General features: G+C 39.1%; 1 protein-coding gene and 1 pseudogene across 10 annotated transcripts in view; one reads left to right on the forward strand and one right to left on the reverse strand.

The window, feature by feature from the left end:
- The window catches only part of atrnl1b (attractin-like 1b), a 617,494-nt gene that overhangs the window by 216,138 nt on the left and 375,182 nt on the right, over positions 1-26,174 (forward strand). For all 10 annotated transcript variants that reach the window (XR_011345361.1, XR_011345362.1, XR_011345364.1 and 7 more), the window contains exon 21: positions 13,172-13,224. Coding sequence is in view for 6 of the 10 variants with exons in the window: in XM_069900005.1 (XP_069756106.1) it covers positions 13,172-13,224 (53 nt within the window). In the remaining 4 variants the exon portion in view is untranslated. The remainder of the gene's footprint in view (positions 1-13,171; positions 13,225-26,174) is intronic.
- On the reverse strand, positions 18,755-18,853 carry LOC138745139 (U6 spliceosomal RNA; annotated as a pseudogene).

The raw sequence follows: 26,174 nt of genomic DNA on the forward strand, positions 1-26,174 counted from the left end.
TCATTATGCATCTTCTTCACCATCTGTGCACACTTTTCCAAATCATTATTACAGAACAAACATTTCTTCTCAACAGGCAAACTGCCATTTTTTCTTAATTAAAAAAAAAATCTGCCACTATCCAAGAGATGGTAAATGTACTTCTCTTCAATTTTTGTTGAGGATACAATTTGGGCATCTCAACTTCTTTACTCACTGTTTGAGTACTTTTAATTCCATACACTGGATCTGTGACAACATCCAATTGGTCCTTCAATGAACCCCACCAAATCTTAAAAGTAGCGGTCACATTGTATCTTCTTTGGTAGTCAACAACTTGTCTTCTCCATAATTCTCTCATCCAGTTGGGTAATTTATCTACAATGTTTACCATATTTTGAGGTATGTCAAGCTCTTGAAGATGGCCACTCTCCATCAGGACATTGCAACATCCTCTTAGAAAGAGGGCATAAACTTGTAAACCATTTGTGTCCTCTGGTCTTGTTAACGAACATGCAAGAACCTTCTGAATATAATAGAATAGAAATTCCATACTTGTCACCAAAATGCTTCTCTGGTAACCACTTAGCTTTTCTGAATCCATCAGTTGGAGCCATATGCTGGCAACACTTTACAAGATCTTGTGGTTATCCACTTGTAAACTGCTGCATGTAATATAGACAATCCTCCAAGCTTTGGCTCTTAATTTCAATACTGCATTCAAAGCTTTTCATAAACACTTGGAATTGAAGTGCTTTACCAACAAAAACTGAAATCTTTATCTTGGGCAGAGAAAAGAGAGTCTGTAACTGAATTAACGATGCAGCCAATTCATCTAATCTTGTTATGCCTAGGCATACATTATTTTGTCCACCTGGATTTATAATACTTGCGAGGAGCACCTGTTATGATTCTGTAAAAGATGGCATTTGGCTCCCAACTTTGTCCAATGCAGCCATCATTTAGATTTGATCTCGAGCTCCTTGGCTCAACCGGGTTAATTTTGGATCTCGCATCCGCAGAGCTGAATCAGGCCCGTGCCTTAACTTGTCTGGTTCGGGACCAAGTATGTATTGTGGCTGTAGCACTGGCTCAGCACCGAGTCTTAATCTACTTAGTCCTAGACCATGCACTTCTTGTGATTCTATCACTGGCTCAGCTTTGGTAATTAATAGTTTCTTTTTCTGAAATCCCTCCTCAAAACCTGATGCTTTCAATAATTTACTTTGAGCAACAAATACCACTGAGCCTTCAAGTGCCTGTGACCTGGCCTCATTAGCGGCAATTGTCCTGTTCCAGTTGCTTCTTTTGCTTTTTTAGCTCCATTCTGAGCTGCTCCTCCCGTAGCTCTTCTTGTGTCTGTCGTTGCACCTCCTTGTTGTTTGTTGTCTCCGCACCTATGTCATTCTTGACCGCTGCTTCTTCTAAGTCAAATTTCAACTGAAGCATTGCCTTTCCACTTTAAGAGCTGCAACACCTGCTTGAATCCTTAAATGCATGGATTCAGCACTTGAAACTCTGGAGCTTGTTCTGGACTCTTCCTGCTGGCATTTGATGCACTATCGATAGGCCCTATTAGGTTCTGTATGTCATGTATTGCTTTAATATCTGACCATGTCTACATTTCGGATTGTTCATCATCCACACCACCATCTTGTGGTACAGCTTCAGGCACTATTGAGAAGTCGGTCTCCAATTCTATTAATGGTTTTTGCAGTAATTTTGTGGGATGTATATCCCTAACAACTATATTCTCTTTCTTATCTAAATCCTCCCTCAGTCTTGTTTGAAGAACTGTTTTGTTTCCTTTTGTGTCTAATTGCCACTTTTGCAATTCATCTATAAGTTCTATTTTCTTCATCTTTTCGACACGTAGCTCCTTTGCACCTGGTGTCAGACATAAAACATGCTCAACAATCTCTCCAAAAACCAAAACAGTCCTTGTAGGACAAGCAGATCCAATGCACCCAATTGTGTTTTAATCTGTAATAAATGCACAGAAGCCTTACCACTTATTCAACGGTCTTGATTGTTGGTATTTGTATCTTCTTATCGATCTGCTGTAACAGAGCCCAATTAATCCAGTCCTCTTCCAAATCTAATATCCAGTCCATAATCCAGTTCATTTGACTAGTCTTGCGTGAAGATCCATCTTCCATTGACTAATGAGTCAATAGTCCAGTTCATTTGACTAGTCTTGCTTGAAAATCCATCTTCTATTGATTAACGAGTCAATAGTCCAAATTTTCTTTGACTAAAATATTGCAACTATTTCCCTTTATAATTGCTTGAGTAATTGCTTGTTTTGACTTGTTATTGAAAAGTCTGTTTCAAAGTAGCATTGAATTTTTCACTGTTTATTTAAACCCTTGAAACACTAAAGTATTCTTAAAACAATTAATAAATGGACAATAAATTATTGATATGTTAAAACTTTCAAAATTACACAATCAAATAAATTATCTGGACCAACTCCAGGTTCTTGGTTCTAACAGCACAAAAGCAAATTCAAAATGAAAATGTTTCTCTTAAGATGGTCAAAAACACAGTTTTTAACCTTGACTTGAAGAGACACTTGAAAAAATGTCAACAATCTGCTTCCAACAGGCAAAATACGTTTGCAAGTCATTTTAACCTAACACCTCAGTTCAGTACATCAAGCAGCAGGAAAAATTGCCATACGTTTTGGATAGTACCATATACTTCCGATGATCCAAAAACCACTAACTGAAATTCCCAGTTATCCCAAATTTTGAAAGTTGAAAAAAAAAAAGTTATTTTCTTAAATTTATGCATTTATCTCATTTTCTAAGCACAGATCACTTTTTTGGGGTAAAAATTAAAAATTATTTAAAGCTTTCATTGTTTTTTTCTTGTTGTCTAACTGCTGATGTACATATTCTGCTCATGCTACTGGCCTGCTTAAAGCAATGCCTTAGTTTTCTGAAAAATCCAGTTAACAGAAGCATTTTGGACAATTGGAAGCGTACTGTAGTAGAACAGGAATTGAATGCAAAAGAGGTGATATTGCTATGACAAGCATTGATTGAATCCCAACTGCACATCGGTTTCACTTATTAGTTAAGTACAGTTTAAGAAAAAATGCAAAATGAACAAATTGTAAGACCAATGAATACTTACTTGGAGAGGCTTTACAAGTAGGAGAAACTAATTTTTTTAAAATCAGTGGTCTTGAATGTCTTCATGCCCTTTTTGTGTTCTTTGGGGCTTGACCTTTAAATGGTTAGTAAAATAGGAAAAAAAGTCATCAAGCAAAAAGATAAATTATCAGCTAATTTTCTCATGGCTTTTACTTCTGAGGTACTTTTTATTCTGGAAACAATGAATTTTGAAGATGGGCATCTGGTACTTGTCACATGCTGATTTTATTGTGTAGAGTGATTGATATTTCCCTCCTTTAAAAAAAAACTAAAATTAATGATGAACAAAATTGTGATTTCAGAAATAGCATGCAAAACCCCATGCTCCAATAGTTTTATCAGTGGGTCATTAATTATGGAAGAAGTGTACATTCTCTAATTAAATATTCAGTAAATTCTTTACCATAAAATAATTAACTAACAGATTGAATCCAATTTGGTGTTTTCAGCAGATCTCTGCAGAATTAACTGTTATGTCCATGGGTATCTCCATGACATTATTCAGTTTTATTTACCAGTTTCTCAAATGCAAGGATGCTAATCTCTGAACAATAGTTTTAAAAACTCTATTTTAAGGTAACATTTAAATAATTTCATCCTTTGAGAAATGAAATCAAACAAGCTCCATGAGAATATTTCCTTCACTAAATATCCTCAATAAATTCCCAATATCCTGCATTGGGTACCTGTATTTCTCTTGTGAGATTTCCCACACCTTCTTCTCACAACCTTCCTTGAAATGTTTCTGGTGTTTCCACCTGTATTACACAGCCCTTTAGTGGATAACCAATAATAATAAATGAACTATAATGAAAATGGCTCTATATTTTGTATAAATTGCCAAAAATGCTGAAACATTTTAAACTATAACTGCAGAGACAATAGAAATAGACACTGAAATTGCATACCTATTTCTGATTTGTGCATTTTTAAAATTCATTTTATTGATTAAAAAAAAATTCTCTCAGTATTGCAGTGAGTTTGTCTATGTTCATTATCTGTTTACAGTTCTTTATTTGTTTACATGTATATACGTTTTTTTTTGCACGACCAATTAGTGGTAATTCTGCTTCACCCGCAGGAAAAAGAATCTCAGGGTTGTATGTGATGCCATGTTTGTTCTCTGATAATCAATCTGAAATATGAATTTGATTATATACCTTTGCTTCACATTAATGGACAACCTCTTTTAGAGCTTTAGAAAGCTCTACCTTTTCTCCCCTTGAGGCTGCTGGCATTCAAAGTATAAAGCATAAGCTTAACTGTTAGTACAATGCCTTTACAGTGCCAGTGATCGGGGCCAGTGTTTGAATCCTACGTTGTCTGTAAGAAATTTGTATGTTCTCCCCATGTCTGCGTGGGCTTTCCCCAGGGACTCCTGTTTCTTCCCACCATTCGAAAAGTATTGGGGGTTATGCCTAATTTTAAAAAGTATCCATATGATGGACTGTAAGTTGAAGTATTCTCTTTGTTGTCTGCTTTGCACTCTCTCCAAATGTGAATATTCATCAACAAATGCAGGGACCAAGACGAGGGACCATTGGCATTAATTTGCCTGATGTAACCCAAGTTCAGGCCTACTAGTTTCATTTACCATTTTGTTCAGGCCTCTGCCTACATTTTCCTTATACCTTGTTTTGGATATAAAGTGCAGTGTTTGACCTAAGTTTCTCCAGCATTGTCTTTTTACTTCAATCATGGTGTCTGCAGAGTTTCTTGTTTTACTCCTGTTAGTTTCATTGTTTGTCTTGCAAAACTTAATTTTTGCTCTAGTTTGTAAGATAATTATTTTCAGAATTTTTATTTCTTCACAAAAATAACTGGGTAACTGAAAAAAACTGAAGGGGAATGAAGAAAATAACATGTTTGCATTTACTTTAACATTTATTTACTGGATGTTTCTTGGGTTTCTTGTACAGTATTTTGAATACTAAGGAACTCAGTGAACAGAAAATAAAATGAAACAATTAAACAACTTTCCATGGCATAGCAGTGAAAGATTTTAACTCGAAGGTCAATTATTACATGGAGTTGACAATGGTGTGTAAGAGGGAAATGTTTATGTGTATTTTGGTCAATATGGTTCATAGTGTGAAAAATTAAAAATGTAATAAAAAAGAAATGCTCCCATAGAATTTGTCAGAATATCTGATTTTTAAAATATATTTGGATGTTTTTAACAGATTGGAAAATGTAGCTTTTTAATTATTTGGTAAATGATGTTGGTTGTTAATAATGCTGATATGTATTAATATTCATATTCTAAAAGTTAAAGAAATATTTGGTTTAATATTTTATCTTCAAACACTGGAGATGATGGAAAATTGTGAACAAAACATTAGGAAACAATCATTCAGACAATGGATTTAGTTCGTATTAAGAGCATAAGACATAGCAGAAATAGGCTATTCAGCCCATTGAGTCTGCCCTGCCATTTAATCATGAGCTGCTCCATTTTTCCACTCAGCCCCACTGCCCAGCCTTCTCCTCATATCCCTTTGATGTCCTGGCAATCAAGAATCTATCAATCTCTTCCTTAAAGACACAACTGACTGTGAGACCAAATTCTACAGTATTAGCACCCTCTGGCTGAGGAAATTCCTCCGCATCTCTGTTCTAAGTGGACACCTTCAATCCTGAAGTTACGCTTATTTGTCCAAGTCTCTCCCACCATGGGAAACGATCTTTCTACATCTACTCTGTCCACGCTTTTCAACATTTAGAATGTTTCAGTGAGATTACCCCTCATTCTAAATTCAAACGAGTACAGGCCAAGTGCTGTCAAACACTTCTAATTTGATAACCCTTTCATTACTGGAATCAGTTTTGTGAACCTGCTCTGAACCCTCTCTAATATCAGCACATTCTTTCTTAAATGAGGAGCCTAAAACTGCTCACCAGTTCCTTATAAGGTATCAACATCATGTCCCTGCTCTTATGTTCTATTCCTCTTGAAATGAATATTAGCATTGCATTTGCCTTCTTCACCACTGACTCAACATGGGTTACTTTTTCAATATTTTTTTAACATTAAAATTTCACATCCAAAAATACAGAGTTTTTTCCACTTTCCTTACAGCTTGTAAGGAGCTTTAGTTGGACACACTTCTTTCAGATGAAGACATTACGGATACTTTTGGCTTCCCTGACTGTCCACATTTATCTTAATAAAAAAACAATCTTGTGATATAATAGTCAGTTGAACTGTTGGACAGCCTTCAGTTAACATTTGCATGAATGGGGGGGAGGGGGGGAGAGAAAGGTTGTGATAGTACAGATTCTATCACCAATGTGTCTATGTACATATTGTGGTGTAGGATGACTGTGATTGGCTGAGAGCGTAGCCACGCCTACTGGTAGGTCTTAAAGGGTTGTTTCTAGCCAGATCAGGTCATTCTGGACTGGTCGACTTACATGTGATACGCACCAGTCTTCTAGTTAATAAAAGCCTTGGTTTGGATCAACAAGCCTTTGATTCTTTCGATGCGCTCTACAAAGGTAAAAGGTAAAATAGCAAATAGGGCATTTGGGGATAAATCTGTTGACTACTTGAACAAAGTGAATTGAATTATTGTGGTCACTTGCTCATATTGCAGTTTTTTTCCTGTAAAATAAATGCTGAGAGGAGATTAATTCTGAGTAACATTGGAGCGACTTCATCTCCAACATCGAAGTACTCGAGATGGCAGAAGCCGACAGCATCGAATCCACGCTGCTGAAGATCAAACTGCGCTGGGTAGGTCACGTCTCCAGAATGGAGGACCATCGCCTTCCCAAGATCGTGTTATATGGCGAGCTCTCCACTGGCCACTGACACAGAGGTGCACCAAAGAAGAGGTACAAGGACTGCCTAAAGAAATCTCTTGGTGCCTGCCACATTGACCACTGCCAGTGGGCTGATATCGCCTCAAACCGTGCAACTTGGTGCCTCACAGTTCGGCGGGCAGCAACCTCCTTTGAAGAAGACCGCAGAGCCCACCTCACTGACAAAAGACAAAGGAGGAAAAATCCAACACCCAACCCCAACCAACCAATTTTCCCTTGCAACCGCTGCAATCGTGTCTGCCTGTCCCACATCGGACTTGTCAGCCACAAACGAGCCTGTAGCTGACGTGGACATTACCCCTCCATAAATCTTTGTCTGAGAAGCCAAGCCAAAGAAAAAAAGAACATGACCCTATGGGATTGTTCCACCATTTTCTTCCTGAAAGCAGTCTAATATCCTTGCAATATTTGTGATGGAGTATGTAAGTTAACAACCTGTCTTCTCCACTTAAACTTGAATATTTCGTGATAATGGTGAGGGTAGGGTGGTAGATGTGATCTGCTTGGAATTTAGTAATGCATTTGACAAAGTCCCCCATGAGAGAGGCTCATCCAGAAAGTTGTGAGGATCAGTGGAACATTTTGTAGGAAGGAAACAGAGAGTAGTAGTGGAAGGAAAATATTCTGCCCAGAAGTTGGTGACTAGTGGAGTGCCGTAAAGATCCATTCTGGTACCTCTGCTCTTTGTGATTTTTATAAATGACCTGGCTGAAGAGGTGGAAGAATGGGTCAGTAAGATTGTGGATAATATAAAGAATGGAGGAGTTGTGGATGGAGCTGAAGATTGTAAAAGGTTACAAGAGGATGTAGACAGGATGTAGAGTTGGGCAGAAAAGTGGCAGATGGATTTCAATGCAGATAAGTGTGAGTTGATGCATTTTGGAAGGATAAATCAGAAGGCTGGGTACAGGGTTAATGATCAGTTACTTAAGGGTGTGGATGAACAGATCAAATACATCCATCCCTCAAGACCGCCACACAGGTGATCAAAAGGCGTATTGGATTCTGGGCTTCATTAATAGGAACATTGAGTTCAGGAGTAGAGAGGTCATGTTGCAACTCTACAAATCTCTGTTAAGACCACACTTAGAGTATTGTGTTCAGTTCTGGTCACCTCGTTATAGGAAGGATGTGGAGAGGGTGCAGAGGAGATATACCAGGATGTTGCCTGGATTGGAAAACAAATCTTATGATGTAAGGTTAGCTGAGCTGGGACTTTTCTCTTTGGAGCGTAGTAGGATGAGAAGAGGGTTGATAGAGAGCAACAAGATTATGAGAAGCATAGATACGGTGGACAGCCAGCATCTGCTTCCCAGGGTAGGATCAGCAAACACCAGAGGACATATGTACAAAGTTAAGGGAGTAAGTTTTATGCACAGAGAGTTGTGGGTGCCTGGAATGCTTTGCTGGGGATGGTCGTGGAGGCTGAAACATTGGGGGCATTTAAGAGACTTAGACACATGAATGAAAGAAAAATAGAGGGTTATGGGGTAGGGAGGGTTTAGAATTTTTTTAGGAAGGAATATATGGGTTGGCACAATATTGAATCCCAAAGGCCTGTACTGTGCTGCATTGTTCTTTTGTTCTATTGTCATGGTACTTTTTTATATACCTGTATTGATGTTAGTAACAGGTTAATTTTCCTTTCTCAGCAAGATGCCTGAAATTACAGTAAAAGCCATCACTGTTTTGTCAAAAATTGTTAAGGAAATTTGGCTACCAAAAATTAGTATCTCGTCAATCAAATAATCTCATTACTCCATTTTTATCCTAGTCAACAAAGGAAATCTCAAACTCCTTTCCTCACATCACCATCCTTGTAGGCACCTGCCTCCTAGTTCTACTTTATATTGGTAATGTTGGTATTGGTATATCTTGTGCACTATGCCCCAATGCTAATTAGTGAGTTGTGCCTTCCTTAGCGAAGAAATGCTTAAGTTGGTAATAACTCTTTTGGAATCATAAACTTGCCCAATTCCCATTTGACAGATTTGAGCAAATAAAATAAACGGTGCTGATGCTACAGTGCAATGCTGAGATAGTGCTGAATTATTTGTGATTCTATCATTCGAAAATAGATTAAATTGAATCCTCTTGATCTTTGAAATGAGCTTGAAGATCCCACAGCTCATTCGGAAAAGAGTTTTTTCATTATTTCTGGCCAATACTAATTAATGTCACTATATTTGCTTTGTGCAAATGTACCACCTGAAGGACTAGAAATAGACCATTCAGCCCATTGCATCGCTCTCGCATGGGTGTTTCATTTTTCCTCTCAGCCACATTCTCCAAATTACCATACAACACTCTTATAATCTCATATTATAGCATTAACCATGCCTAAAATGTACCTCAATGGCTTGATAATCAGTCAAAGCTGCTTCATTCTTCAGCACTTATTTTTGTGGTAATTCCAGCTGCTTATTCTTTGCTCCAAATTCCAGCATCTGCAAGCTCCAGTGTATCCCCTCGTTTTGTTTCTAGTTTACAGCAACATTATCCTTAATTGCAGAATCTACTTTCACATATGGTCAGGGCACTAAGTTTTTAACTCTAATATTATTCTGGACTTTATGACAGCCTTTGAGCTTTTGGACAATTTTTAAAGATGATAATTTTGGTGAGATTTTTCTAAAATAAATAAAAAGCCATCTTGTCCCACCATATATGTCATAACTGGGGTTTTGATTTCATTATCTTCCTGCACAACTGAACATTTTGAATTCTCCAATGTGGAACCGTGGTGCCATAATAGATCTTGAATTGTTCCAAGATTAATTGCCAAAAACTCTTTTGGTTCTTGTTGACATCAGTTGTTTAGTGCTTCTAATTCCAAATCTCATTTCTCTTCTACAATCCTTGGATGGCAGAACTTGATTTCATAACCCCACTTTCAGGACTGGACAACATTAGGCATGGTTCATCTCTCCCTTGACCGTGAGTATCCCAAATGTTTAATTTCCAGTGTCTAAAACGCCAACTTGGGCTCTAGGTGTTTTCCTTCCCGCCTCTTAACTTACTTCGAAGGATAAAGATTCTGTACTGGCATTTCTCTCCTGGGCTGCTTATCTGCAGGAATGGGTTTCAATCCCATCATTACAGCTGTGGAATTCAGTTTGTGTAATAGATAAGCCAAGAAATTTTTTTAAAGTTCCACAAGAATCAGAGTTAAACAGCAAAAAAGACAGACACTTCGGCCCAGTTTGTCTTTGCTAACAAAGCTGCCCTGGTAATTTCAGTGCTTATGCCTGCACATGATCCATATCTCTCAGAACCTTTTCTGTCTACATACCTGCCCAAATATTTAGTTTGTAACTGTACCTACCTTTACCACCACCTCTGGCAGCTCATTCCATTTACTCACCATGGACTGTGAAAAATAAACTTGCCCATTAGATCCCTTTTGCATCTTTTCCTTCTCACGTTAAACCTATCTCCTCGAGGTTGAGACTCCCCTGCTCTGGAAAGAAGACTACCTCTTGGCCTCATAATTTTATAAAACTACAGTTACTCCTCATCCTCTTTCGCTTACTGGTGCCTTTCAGAAATAAAATGGAAACTTCATGAACACTGCTCAAGGAGGAACACCTGCCAGGATTTTGTACTCTGGTTTATTTCATGATCCCGGGCTTATGGAATTATGGCTATTTTAAAAAAAAAATTCCCTGTAATAGCCAATTTGGATGCATTTGTGAATGGGGAATAAACACTAGTCTACACACTACTCTTGATTGAATAAAGTTAAAGAATAAAAGCCAAAAGGTGCAAGGAAATCTGCTGTGCACAATTGATAGGTGCTCAGGTTTGGTTCCCCAATGAAGTTATGTGTAATACGGAGATTTTTTTTGTCAGATATAAATTGTAGATTCTCATAACCCTGTAAGGAATAGATCTAATTTTTATTTTTAGAAACATACTATTTATTATCATGTAATTAAACAGAAATTTAATACTGCACATAAGGCAGACAGATTTACCATTAGCATTGTCAAATGCCCCTTATAGTCAGAGAAAGAGAAGCAAAAGAGAGTCGCCCAGATTTTCGGAGCATCCATAGATTTGCCTCCAGCGCTCTCGCAGACTCTGCAGCCGTATGAGACTTCAGTTGAAACCATTGGCAAACCGAGCCCAGATTCAAACGTTTGACGTGCCGAGGAAGTGTTCTGCACCCAGGGCCCTTTGGGAGCACTTCTTGTTCTCAGCATCCTCTTGAATCCCGGTTCCGACATCTGGTTCTCATGAACCAGTCTCCAGCAGCCTGCGGCCTGATGTGTGTCCTTTGACCTCAGTTTGCTAGTAGCCTGTGGCCTGTGTGGCTTCCCCACCTGCAAGTCACCAACAGCTTGCCGGCTCTCTGTGGTCTTCAGCTGCATTAACCTTAGGGTTGTCTCCTCTACTTCTCATTCTTAATGGCGGCCTGCATCAGTCCACTGCTCCCCTGGAATCTGCAAGCGCTCATGGCTGCTGCTGAGCACAGGTGCCACCATCTTGGACTCAGACCCCGCGATTGCAGGATTTTAAAATAAGATGCTGTTGGCTCCTTTAACAGGCTGTTTAAAGCCTATATTAGAATCAGAGTCAGGATTTACTGACATAAACAAGTTATGAAATTTGGTGTTTTGTTGTATCATCATAATGCAAATGTACATATTATAACCATCTTACAATGTTACTATAAATATATAAAAAAAGTTAACAACCCTCTGAAGTTTATTCTTGTCCTAAGAGTTGGCACCTCCATACCAGGCAGTGATGCAACCAGCCAGAATGCTCTCCACTGTACACCTGCAGAAGTTTACAAGAGTCTTCTGTCACATACCAAATCTCCTCAGACACCTCACAAGTTATAGCCGCTGGCGAGCCTTCTTTGTGATTCATCAACGTGGAGGCTCCAGAACAGATCCTCAGAGATGTTGCTATTGAGGAATTTGAAGTTCATGACCCTCTCCATTATGGAGCCCTTGATGAGGACTGAGTTGTGTTCCCCTGACTTCCTCCTGAAGTCACAATCATTTCCTTGTTTTTGGTGATATTGAACGCAAGACTGTACAATTCCATCAGCAGTAGGACTGGGCGGTAGAATCCCATGGAGCATTGCTGTTACAACAGTTTTGTCAGTGCTGCCATTTTTAAAAAACTTTGATATTGTTTAGCAAGAATCAATACTTTTGCTTCCTACTGTGGTTATGATTGGTGTTTTAAATGTCTAATATAGTTGAATTTATCACCATATGATATTGATTAGCTTCCAGCTACTTGTTTATTCATGAATCCTCTGTGTGATCATGCAAAAGCCAATTGCTCAAAGGCATCAACTGGTTGCCTATTTGCCGGTCTTGAAAAGCAAGTTGGATTGCTTTGTATTTTCTTGCATGTTCTTTTTTAAAAAATTACAATGTTTCCCACAATGGATTCACATCCATTGAGGTTGGTTTCATTTGGCCATTTAACAATTGATTATCAAAATGTTTTGATTTTTCACAATGTACATGTGACTCCTTTTTACTGGATGAGTACATCACTTCGTGCACATGAGGGCACATCGATCAACCCACTGAATTAGATTTCACTCATTGGGGGCCTAGAGTGATAGTTTGCCCTTCAATTATTCATGTCAAAATACCTAGTGAATAATTATTCTAGGAACATATGGTTGCATGTCCTTCCAAACTGAATACTCGCCAGTTTCATCCAGAGATGGTGGAAAAATTGATTTCTGCATGGAGCCAAATGAAAAGGAGCCTTCTTTGTTCATCATTTATTTTCCAAAATCCACTTGCTTAAAATCAATTTTTGTTTGAGCTGCAATAGCAGCAGCAGGAGTAGTGGGTGTATGTTTCTTTGACATCCTTTTAAAAATAATGAGAGAGTATTTTATGGTTTCCAGTGTGATGGCACAATTTCCATTTCCAAAGATAGATTTTACATTTTTAACTATGCTACTTTTGTCCCCCCACAAAAAATACTTGAACCTGCAAGCTGTAATTAAAATTCATAAGACTTATGTTAATTTTAAAGAAGTAAATTCACTGTTTGACAGAAGGATGAAGATGCAATCAAATTTATCTGATTGGAATTGTCGTAAAATAAGGAATCGAATTCAAGTACCATTTCATACATTATGGATGCATTAGGTTTGGATTTTGTAGATGTTGTATGGTTAAAATTGTCTACCATGTAACTTTCAAGATTTCTTTTTTATGTAGGTGTGAATCGGATAATCGTTACCTTGGCAATCCACTCAAAGGGACCTGCTATTGTAAGTGTTTTGGTTTGATTTTCTGGCTTTTCTGGGCTGGGTAGAGGTCATATAACAAAATAAGTGATCATTAATCATGCTTAAGGGAGAAGCAAAGTGCAATGGTGAGTATCTCTTGCTTGGAATGCAACTTTTTTTCAGAAAATTATATTTACTTCTGAGACTTTCTTCATCTGTGAGTTTTAACAGCACCATTCAGAACCTTTGGAAAATATATCTCCCTCCCGGGCTTTTAAAATACATCAGTAAAGGGGCTAACTTCAAGGAGGTTTCTTTGAAAGTAGTAAGGGGCATGATATTTTGTAATTACACTTAAGGAGAAGAATGTGAACAAAATGTCCTGTTAAGTGCTATTTCCTTTAAGGTGATGTCAAAATGTGTGTAACATATATTTCAATTAATTTGTATGCTTTTATATTAATGTAGAATAAATATTTTATTGCTTTGTTCCAATGAATGATCTGATGTTGGATATATACTTGTGGCCAACTACTTCCTCATTTGTGATGCAAGACTGCAAGGGTGGATTAATACTCAGCAAAGATTTGATGACGTTTAGTTTTCATGTGGTGTGATATGGCAATCATTTTGATTTTCCTCAAGTTCTCTCTGCTGAGATGCCTTAATCTCGCAGTTAATTCATTACTTGCAGTTTCAGCTTCAAAACAAATCAGAGGAGGTGCCTTGAAATGTTCTGTTGAACATTTCAATCAGTGTAAGCGGTCTTAATGGTAAAGTAAAGGTTGGGGGTTGGGGCGGGGTGGGGAGGGGCGAAGAAACACTTTTGAGTTGGGAACTAACCCCAGCAACAGAAAAGTGAAATGAGATGTGAAAAGGACAGAGTGGCAAACAATTCCAATGGTAATATTTACAGTTCTAAAATGGAAAACAATCTAAGACCAGAAATTGGCTTATTGAATATTTTGTCCTTATTGGCAAAGGTAAGAATTGAGATTTAAAAATCTTGTAGCAGTTTTCACTTCTGAAGATGATGCCAGACTTCCACTATCATAATGAGGATTTGGGTTAAAATTAACTCACGTGGAAACTTGACCAAAACAATTTTACGAGCAGACATTTATTAAAGATTGCAGATGAAGTAAGAAGCCTGGGAGATCAGCTAATCATTCATTCCATGTTTTGTAAGCTCCAATATGCACACCCTTGCGAAAGGAAAGAAAATTGGCTCCTGCTGTCAGGAGAGAAAGGGCCAGTGTTCACAAGGTGAATGATAGCAATCAGATCCAGTGACTCCTGAGAGTCTTAGAGATTTCAGCCTTGAAGTCTTATGAGATTTGAAGTTGTACTAGATCAAGTAAGAATTGCTTCCAGATGATTTACTGTACGATGAGGTAATTTAAATTATACACAAATAACAAATTCACACCTCTTGATTTTTTTTCTGGAATAGAAGGGTTTTTCTTCCAAACTTTCTCCCCAGATTGTTCTCATATTTTTTGTCCTTGTTGTTTATATTACAACTGGGATATAATGCTACTCAAGTGGTATGAAGTGGCTTTGTTAACTGAACAATTATTTATCAATTTTTTTTACACTTTTTCTTCAAAATATTAAGAACTAATTGAGTAGCATCTTTTATTGTGGAGTAAAATTGTGCACTTACATCAACAGTGATGAAGTGTTTTGAAAGGCAGGTGTTGAAGCAGATTAGCTCGTGTCTGAGCGGTGACATGGAGACATTCCAGGGTGCCTATTGCAGCAACAAAAAGCCTGCAACACCTGGACAGGATGCTCTTTATTGAACACCATCTTCCTCTCAAAACTGATCACCTTGGTCACTGTTCCGTGGGTTATCTCCTCTGCTTCTCTTTCTCAGATGGGGGATGGTCTCCCTGTTTTCTGGTGCCCCTGCATCAGTCCTTTGTTCCCCTGGAATCTGCAACCCCTCATGGCTGCTGCCAATCATAAGCGCCACCATCTTGGATGCACATCCTGCAGTCCTAGGATTTTAAATGATACTACCGTCCTCTCCTTTAATCGGTCATTTAAAACCCATGTGGAGCTGACGGCAGTTGTTTGGCCGATTGGTCACAATGGAAGTGGTGTACCTCCACTCCTCGGTCCCTGCTGGTCCACACCAATGGAAGCACTGCCGATGCAGCAGCTCCGGCAGTGCCACCGTTTTTTTGTTAAAAACAGTATCGTGTAATTGGACCATGGATTTCCTCACCTCCAATGAAGATTGGGAAGAATATCTCCTCCACAATCTCCATCAGTACTGAGGCAGCAGTCCCTGCTCTACTCACTTTACACCTACAACTGTGTGACTAGGTATGCCAATAACACCATTTATAAATTTGCTTGCAGTACCACGGTACTGGGTTGTATAAAGAAAGGTGATGAGTCAACATACAGGAGGAAGATTGAAAACTTAACTGAATGGTGCACCAACAACCTTGCACTCAATGTCACCAAAACTAAGGAGCTGATTGTTGACTTCGGGAGGGGATAATCAGAGGTATACAATCCAGTGATCATTGAGGGATTAGAGGTGGAGAATGTGAGCAAATTTTAAGTTCTTGGGAGTCACTATCTCAGATGATCTTTCCTGGACCCAACACACTAATGGCAGCATGAAGAAAGCTCATCAGCACCTCTACTTCCTCAGGAGTTTGTGGAGGTTTTGTATGACACCAGAAACCCTGGCAAATTTCTACAGATGTGTGGTGGAAAGTATGCTGATTGGCTGCAGTATGGACTAGTATGGGGGCACCAATACCCCTGAGTGTCAAGCCCTCCAAAAGGCAGTGGACACAGCCCAGGTAATCACAGGCAAAATCCTCCCCACTGTCGAGAACATTACAGGGAACACTGCCATCGGAGAGCTGCAGCAATCATCAAGGGTGTACCCGCTCTGTTCTCGCTGCCGCCATCTGGAAAGAGGTATAGATCCCATAAGACTCAGATCACCAGGTTCATGAACAGCTGCTACTTCCTTCACCATCAGACTCCTTAACAATAAACTCAATCCAGGATTCATTTAAGGACTCTTACTTGGGAATGTTGTTGATTTTTAAAAATTCTCTATATTGCACTGTCAATTTGTTTACATTCATTGTCTGTTTACAGTTCTTTGGTTGTTTACATTTATATGTTGTGTACAGCTTTTTTTAAAACTACCAATAAGTGGTAATTCTGCCTCACCCGCCGAGAAAAGAATTTCAGGGTTGTATGTGATATATATGTACTTTGACAATAAAGCTTAAATCAGAATTCCATGTTGCTAGGAGGATAATCAGGCAGCAATTGCCATGCACCATAGGAATTGGATTTTGGAAAAGTTACTAAGTTTAGTTGAAGAGACTGTTTTAAACAATGCCCTTGAAGAAGGAGAATGAAGTGGAAAGGTTGTTAATGCATTCCAGAATTTGGGGTCTCTGACAGATGTAGAAATGGCTACCATTATGGAAAGGGTTGTCAAATTTCCAGGTTTAACTGAAGTCTCCAAGAGCACTGCGGGGAAAGTTTGGAGAAAAGGCATTGGGTCATTAAATAAACTCCTCTGCTTTTTCTATTTTATTTGAATGCTTTCATTATTTCTAAATGTGTAGGCGGGCAAAAAGGTTGGCATGGATGGAGCTGGCTGAAGAAATGGTCCACTTCTGTGCTTTATGTCTCTACTTTAAATATAGCAGATGTGATAGTGAATGGCTGACTGATTCAATTGAATAATGCATCTTTTAGCCTTTTTATTGGGTGGAATATTATGTTGCAATGAGGGTAAATGCTCAGTCATGAAGGAGGAAGGGATAGTCACGTGAAGAAGTCTCAGAATCTGTCCCACCAGTGCAAGCATTTTTAATGATAAGTTAAAGGGATTTTTAGACAAGAATTGGATAAATGTAGAGTACTGGAGGTGCTCACATAGATTGGGGGGAGGGGGAGTAAAGGAACGAGAATTTTTAAGTTAATGAATTAATAGACTGTTCACTTACATAAATCATTGAGCTGATGGGTAACTTGAAATGTCTTTGAAGAGATTGAATTTGGCCTGGAATATGGCAGAGCATTGAAGATGTAAAATCTAGGGGGCTCCAATACATGTTGAGAGTATCAGGAGCCATGTTAATAAATGCCAGGCATGGAGAGACAATATAAAATATGCTACCTTTGTGGTGTAGAATGTATACATTAGTATATTTAGCATATTTATTAATCGATTGAGGTGCATTTAATAAATCGATTTTTGATGTTGGAGTCACCTTTAGGTTTATTTTTCACCCATGAAGGATAGCTATCCTGAATAATAGACGTGTCAGAAAGGGTTCGTTGATAACCTGTTGGCTCAGGTAATACAGCACCTTGTTTCCATCCATGTCTGTTGCCCACATAATGAAAAGCTGGTGAGACTCATTAAGTGGGGCAGCAACCATTGGAGAGAATGAGCATTTTCTGTTTTGTGTTAGTACCCTTCCTTTTCCAAAATCTTCATAAGGGTTCCAGCCTATCATAAACATAACAATTTACAGCGCGGAAACAGGCCATTGTTTAGCAATAAAAAATACTTGTGCATAACTTGTATATTTATACACATTTAATAAGTATTTTTATTGATATGTCCCATCTCCAAATATTTGCTATGCCATAGTATTGAATATTTTAATGGAAGAGTGGAAATATTAATGTTTACATGAATTTTGACACAACTTTAATATGGATTTAAAATGAACAATTTTGCTCTATCATTGAACATTTAATTTCACAGCCATGATAAGTAGCAGATAACATCTATATTGGAATATAACCTAGTTTTCCTTTGAAAGTATTCTTAGTAAGGAAGAATTCCTTTCTGAAAAGTATGGGTGTAACTGGCTGGCTAAAATCAGCATCTTAAACATAAATTATATTGTCTTGGGCATGCCAAATTGGGAAAGATATATTCCAAAATGGCAGCAACGTGATGTTAGCTGGGAATGATCAGGAAGGATTACTGGACTGGATATCCTGCAGTGATATTCTGCAGTGAAAGGTGATAAGCAGTCAGAGGAACTAAAGAAAAGAAGGAAGAATTTAAATCAAATCAGAAATTAATATAGAGAGGGAAATAAAAATTGGATGGAGAGGAAGAAATAAAAACTAAAGCATAAAAAAAATGATAATTTAGTTTTAGGGGCTGTTGACTACAGAAAATTGTTTTTACTTTTCCTTTTATGGCCCAGTGAGAAAGGCTGCAGCCACATATATTTTGCAATAAAAGGGGACTAATGGGTTTCAATTACAGCCCAACTTTCATCTGCACGTTTAATGTGCAAAACAGCCACTCAGCAGTTTCTTGAAACTTGCACGGAGGTTGACGCTGAATCGGAGCAATCAAAATATTTTGCTGATGTACAGTTTGCAGAGTGCCATTTCTGTAACACAGTTTTTAAGATTATTTTTGTGAAAAAACATATTCTAAGTGTGCATCTGTGTAAATTCTGGGCCTTTTTGTAATCTGAGGGTAAATGGCTTCAAAAACATTCATTTCATACTAGTTTTTATGTCATTTGAGAATGGCCACGCTTTTCTTAAAAAAAAATAAGAAGTTGCATGTCATCCTTGCGTAGGGGGTATGTTAATCTTCACTATATTGTTCCAATTTTAAGATATGTGTTGCTAAAGTGAACACGGCATGCTTTTTTACAACCTGATTAAAAATGGATCAGCATGAACAAGGTTTCATACAAAATAATTGGTACTTCAGGAGAAAAATAGTGATTAAAAATGATACTGGAGATGACTAATATAAAGGTGAAGACTCTCAAAGTAGTTTCAATAATGGTCCAGGTGTAAATGATAAAGAATTGATTCTGACCATTTAACCCTTTGGTCTCTGGCCATTTTTACCCTTTCATCTTGTATACTTCAGACTGGGTCCATGGGTAAACCATTATAGTAGTAAAGTATAGTACAAACGAACTGGTTGTTGGGTATAAAACCAGTCTTGGAAAACGACTCAGTGTCTATGTGTTTGTTGATAGTCCCAGAAATCGAGGACATTGAGTCCAAAGCATTAAAAGGCCTTTTAACCTTTTTTTTCCTCCCCAAAGAAATTTTTGTCATTTCATTGACTCACCAAATTCTATCTTTGAAAAGCAATTAAATATTTTCAATATCACAGCCATTTGTTAGTTAATACTGGAGATATGTAATTGTACACCATTTGTTATTTACTTTTGACAATCCCAGGTCATTTCTTTAATTATTCTTGACTAGATTTCAGTGAGTACTTGATTAAATGTTTGCAAAACATTGAAGGATTGGCTTTACCTTTTTGTTAAATTGTTAGCTTGCCATCTAAAGCTAGAATACCTTCCAACTCTTCAGGCACCGTGGTTGAAGTAGAAACACAATGCTGGAGAAACTCAGCAGGTCAAACAATGTTCTTTATATAGCCAAGATAAAAATACAGAACCAACGTTTTGTGCTTCAGCCCTTCAGCGAAAAATGTTGGCAGGCATCAGAACAAAAAGATGCGGGTGTAGGGGGAGGAGCATGGTCCCAAAGGCAGGAGGTAATAGGTAGAGAAAGGAGGGAGGGTACATTAGCAAGCAGAGGGAGGAGGGATAGCTCAATGGGGTGGAGAGCAAAGGGAAAGAAGACAATGGGAAGGGCAAGGAGGGAGAATGGAGAGTAAGTTAGCGGAAACTGGAAAAGTCAATGTTAATGCCATCCAGCTGGAGAGTGCCCAGATGGAAAATCAAGTGTTGTGCCTCCAATTTATGGATGGTCTTGGTGGGATAGTGCATAAGGCCATGGACGGATGAGTGAGAATGGAAGTGGGATGCAGAATTGAAATGGTTAGCCACTGGGAGATCCCTGTCAATGATGTGGACAGAGCGAAGGTGCTCAGCGAAGTGATCTCTCATTCTGGGCCCAGTCTCTCTTGTGTAGAGAAGGCCACAGGTACTTTGCCCTGCTACCTGCATCCTGTGCTCCCTTTGTGGCGTTCGCTACATTGGAGAGACTGGGCGCAGACTGGGAGATCGCTTTCCTGAGCACCTTCACTCTGCATCTGTAACAGGGGTCTCTCCGTGGTCAACCATTTCAGTTCTGTTCCCTTCCCATACTCCCGTCTGTCCATGCACTATCCCACCAAGACCACCCGTAAATTTCAGGAACAATACTTGATTTTCCACCTGAGCGCTCTCCAGCTGGTTGGGACAATAATTGATTTCACTGGTTTCAGCTAACCTACTCTTCATTCTCCCTCCCTTCCCTTGTCTTCATACCCTTAGGTCTCCACTCCTTCCCTCTATTCACTGAGCCATCCTTCCTCCCCCCTGTTTGCTGCCGTGCCCTCCCTCCCGCTCCACCTGTGATCTCCTGCCTTTGGGACCATGCTCCTCCCCCCACCTTTTTGCTTGGACACCTGCCAACACTTTTCCATACCTTGATGAAGGTCTTAAACCCAAAACATTGGTTGTGTATCTATCTTTGCTATATAAAGTACACTGTTTGACCTAATGAATTTCTCCAGTTTTGTATTTTTACTTATCAGGAAGCTAAAAGTTAAAGCCGTCTAGAACAGTGGTCCTCAGCCTTTTTTCATATAAATTATCTAAAGCATTCCCTTAATTGTGATGGACCACTTATAACATACTCATATGTCATCAGGAAGGGGGCGTGGGAGGGTTTCCAATGAGCTTCAGCCTCTTTTTGATCATTGTGACTTGGATTTGGGAAAAATATTTTGAGATAATTCCTTTATGGTCATGAAATTTAGCGTCATTTTACATTTTACTCGTTTGTTATAGCAGTATATTTTGTTTTTGCTTCAACATTTCTAACAAACTCACAGACCACCAGTGATCTGTGAAATGCTGGTCTAGATGAATCGGCAGGAATATAAATATAACCATTTGCAATAATTACCAACTAATTTCAAGCTGCTCAATGCCAAACCTGCTTGAGACTATGAGGTATCCAAGATCCTGATGGTTGGTTTGTCATGCTTTTGTTTCTTAGTGGAAACAACAATGTGCAGATATGAAATATGCTTGACAGTGGAACATCAGTGATTTGCTGTCAATAGCAGAAATGCGAATGACCATAAATTTATGAGATTGGGTTAATAACAACTAATAATAGCTTTGGAGTAATGTAGTCGTTATGGCAACACTGTTAAGCACTAGTGACCCGGATTCCAATCTGTCGCTGGAAGTTCTACATTCTTCCCTGTATGCGGGTTTCCTCCCACTTTCTAAAGATGTACAGATTAGTAGGCTAATTGGTCACGTGTATTTAGGTGGCTCGGGCTTGTGGACCGGAAGGGCTGTGACTGAGCTGAATCGCTCACTTAAAATTAATAGCAGCTTTCTTATCATTACAAAGTGTCACGATGAGTGCAGTTGGAGAAGAGTTCTCCTTGTGGATCATATTGTTCTTGCTCGTAATTGCATTGATAATTGAGGCTTTCAACTACCCCAACAAGTCAAGTCAATTCAAGTTTATTGTCATCTGATTGTACAAGTACAAACCAACGAAACAGCATTCTCTGGTCCTCAGTGCAAAACATGCACACGCAACCAGATATAACACATATATAGAGAAACAATACATGTGCACAACAAGTATTCTATCTCTACAAACAAATAAATATTGCTTTGTACAAATAAGAGCCTCGGATGGTTGGTGTGAGCAGTTCCTTTGGTTTTTCAGCATCCTCACTGCCCTTGGGAAGAAGCTTTTCTTTAGCCGTGTGGTGCTGGATCTGATATTTCTGTATCACTTCTCCAACGGGAGCAGCTGAAAGATGCTTTGTGCAGGGGGGAAGGGGACTCTGATTTTGTGTGCCCTCTTTAGACAATGATCTTTAGTTCATGTAGATGGTGGGGAGGGAGACTCCAGTGATCCTCTCAGCTACTCTTATGGTCCTATAGATTGACTTCTGATCCATTTCACTGCAGCAACTGTCCCGAATGCTCTCAATAGAGCTCCAAAAGAAGGTTGATATAATAATGGCCAGTAGCCTTGCCTGCTTCAGTCTTCTTAGGAAGTGCAGTCACTGTTGCAGCTTCCTGACAAGTGAGGAGATGCTAAGTGTCCATGATAGGACACTAGTTAAGTAAAGTCCAAGGGACTTGGTGCTCTTCACTTTCTCTCTCACTACAACAGAGTTTTTGATGTTGTTGTGGGTTATATTATATATTATATATAATTATGCCTTTAAAAGAGAGAGGTTGTGGGGGATTTAATGTAGGTCACCACAAATAAAGTAACACTTCACAAAAGATATCTAATTTAAAATGAAAGAGCTTTGGTGAAGCTGGACATTCAGGCTCCACTTGGCTTTACTAATTCTTTCCAAAGCAGGAGCAAATGGAAAAGTCTGGGCTCAAGTGCTGATAAGATCTTTCAAAGAATGGGTTTGTAGCCTTGGAAGAGGTTTTGGATTTTATAAGCAGAGACGAAAGAATAAACAGGATTTTTCTCAGAGAGAGAGAGAGAGGAGTCAGTCCTACAGTAGCAGTTGAGGCTGAAAAATGGCAAGCTGGCAGGCTTGTTGTAAAACTCCATTCTGAAGACAGGTTGTGAGTTCTGAGTTCAGCCTGTTCAAAACCTTTGTAGCCCTTACAAGAGGAAATAGCTGGCTAGAGTGTTTCTCCCGAAATAGGGAAGCAAGACGAACTCTGTGGTGACCTGGAAGAAGAGGTTATCATTTGGAAAACCTATGATGGGGCAAGTTTCTTCAGCAAGACACTGAAATGACTGATTGGAGGAAATCAGTTTGTGTGTGTCCGTCCAATAAGCAACAAATAGCTCTCTGAAGCCAACAAGAAACTTACTGAGCAGTAACCACTTAACTTTAAGCACCAGAGCCTCGTGAAGAATCATACATGTTAAGTTCAGTGCAAAGTATAAGAATTCCCTGTTACTGGTGAACTTGGAGAAGTGAAAAGTGAATGATTGGACTGTGAAACAAAGAACTTTCCTGAACATATATGCATTACATACACATGTTCTTAGATTTAGAAGGGGGTTAAGTTAATAGTAATAAGTTAAAGATTGATCCTGTTATTATGTTTAAAGAAAATTAAAAGCAACTTTTGTTTAAGTAACGATTTGTCTTGGTGAATTTCTATTGCTGGTTGGTTTTGGAGTCCTCTAGGCTCGTAACAATTTGTAGCGGAGGGTGGTAATTTCTGGTCCTCCTGAATTCCACGATCATCTCCTTGTCCACATTGAGAGTCAGGTTATTACTCTGGTACCATTTTGCAAGATTTTCCATCTTTTCTGTGTAGTGTGACTCGTCGTTGTTGCTAATGTAACCGATGACTGCTGTGTCATCTGCAAATTTGATGATACTGTTGGAGCTGGATCTGGCGTTGCAGTCAGGGTCAATTGCATGAACAGGGGTGAGCTGATTACACAGCCCTTAGGTGTGACGGTGCTTAGTGTGATGCTACTTGACATTCTGCTACCGGACAGACTATGGTCTTTCTGTTAGGAAGTCCAGGATCCATTTACCAAAAGGGGTGTTGAGTCCCAGTGAGGACAGCTTCTCCACCAGCCTCTGGGGAATGATTGTATTAAATGCTAAGTTGAAGTCAACGAACAGTAGGCTGGCGTATGAGGCATCGTTCTCCAGGTGGGCCAGGATGGGGTGAAGCAACAAGGCTATAGCTTCATCTGTGGGATATTTTCGATAAGTGAATTGAAATGGGTCTAGCATCTTTGGGAGGTATGCTTTGATGCATTCTATCACCGAGGTCAATGCCACAGAACAGTAGTTGTTAAGGCCTGTTATAGCCGCTCTCTTGGGTACCAGGATGACCGTGGCTGTATTGAACCATACGGGCATGATGGACTGCTGCAGTAAGGTTTTGAAGATGTCTGTGAAGACCTCCGTCAATTGGTCTGCGCAGTCCTTCAGTTCCCGACCAGCTATGTTGTCTGGTCCCGCTGCCTTGCGTGGGTTCACCTTGGATAGAGTTCTCCTCACCTCAGCTGTTGCTATGCATTGTATCCAGGAAAGCTTTTTTTTAAAAAAAAATCTGCACTTTTATAAGTCAAGCAGGTGAAGACAATTTTGAAATTTGAATCTGGGTAAATGAACAGGTGGTAGTGGCAGGTTGCATCAAGCGAGATAATCAATTCATTTAAATTTAACATGTGTTGGGGAATAGACTGGGAATAAAGGTGATAATAGTGTGAGAACAATGGGAGGTTTTCAAGGAGAGAGAGGATCCAAAGCAAACATGTTCATATTTTAAAAAAAAGTCCACCTGATTAATAGATTTCCAAGGATACTAAGGGTAATCTGGAGCGAAGATGGAAATCTTATGCTTGATAAGAAGAACTGTTCACTGCAGCAAGCCTGGAGGCGATTAAAAATAGAAAGGATGAAATTTGGGAGGCAAGATGGGCGCATGATTAAGATATTTGAAGGTAAAATCAGAGAAAACTGAAGATAATCTCTGAATTTGTGAGGAGAAAAAGCTATTAGAGTCTAAAACCGTAATCTGAGAAGGTAGAAGATAAAGGCCCTGCAATCAGGTGGGATTCCTCCAAGTGCTTTGGTTTCCTCCCACATCCCAGAGCTCTGCTTCATAAACTAATTGGTTTCTGTAAATTGTTTCTTGTGTTCAATGAGTGGTAGCATCTGGATGGAGCTGATGAAAAAATGAGGAGAATAAAGTGTGGGGTTAAAGCAAATGGGTGATAAATGGTCAACTTAGGAATTGAGTCAAAGGGCATGTTTCATTGCAGTTTAAATGAAAAACAAAGTTAACATTTCAGGTCAAGATGAGCCTTGTAATTGTTTTCCACAGATGCTGCTTGATCTGTTTAGTGTTTCCAGCATTTTCTGTTTTTGATTCACTTTCTACAAACTGGCTTCTTACTTGTTTTTAGCAGCTGCACAAGGGAATTGCTAAAGAAATCATGTTTCAAGATTACCTTGGAATATATGTGTTAATATAGACCCAGGCTACCGATCTGGATACACAACTTCAAATTACACACAGTAAAGGGACATTTCAATGAGTTTAGCCTTTCAATTCAGCTTTATTTATTGTTAGGGAGAGCTACTGCACAAGTACTGATTTGTTGTAAATAAATTAGCTACATTTTTAGGTCCATTAGGGGAAGGGAAACTGCTGACCATATCTCATCTGGTCTGGAAAGAACTCCAGACCATACAGCAATATGCTTAATATTTCACTATTCTCAGGCATGTTTGAGCTTTTCTAGCAAATTGCTGGATTTACATCTGCGCAAAGGGAGTGGCGAGGAACATTTTGGGGCCTTGATCGGTAAAGGACATATAACAGTTTATGGCATGGAAACAGGCCATCTCGGCCCTTCAAGTCCACGCCGGTAACAGGGAATGTTATCCCAGTGCTCCGACAGGGTGGCATCTCAAACACAGAGTTCGCAACCCATGGTGAATCTGTACCTTGTTACCCTGATATTCTGTACAACGAGCTGACGGGGGCAGCACATGGACTGCAGATACTGGAATCTTCACACAAACAATGAGAAGCTGGAGTGACTCAGGCAGCATTCACGGAGAGAAACAGACAGTCGTGACCTTTCCGTGACTGGTCCTAACCCAAAATGTTTACATTGAAAAATTCACGAGCGAACTTGCGGCACTGACTGGTTTGGACAGCAGTTCTGGGTTTAGAGCTTCGTGGCCCCCAACGCAGGGCCTTATGACTGAGTGTGACTATTAGGAGACACACAGGAGGCTGCAGGTACTAGAATCTTCTGGAGGAACTTTGAGGATCAGTGGGAGAAAAAGAATGGTCGAGGTTTTGGCCCAAAACCCTTCATCCAGGGAATTTTCAACAAGCTCGCTATGAGGAAACTTTCACCAGCGTTCTGTCTAATTCACCAATTACATTTCAGATTTATAACAAGAATGGGTAAAATTAAGAAACAGTTGGATTAAAACAGAAAAGAGGCTCATGAGAAATTTAAAAAAATAAATTTCAAAAATCTGT

This window comes from Narcine bancroftii, chromosome 10 (assembly GCF_036971445.1).
Source record: "Narcine bancroftii isolate sNarBan1 chromosome 10, sNarBan1.hap1, whole genome shotgun sequence".
Classification (NCBI taxonomy): Eukaryota; Metazoa; Chordata; class Chondrichthyes; order Torpediniformes; family Narcinidae; genus Narcine; species Narcine bancroftii.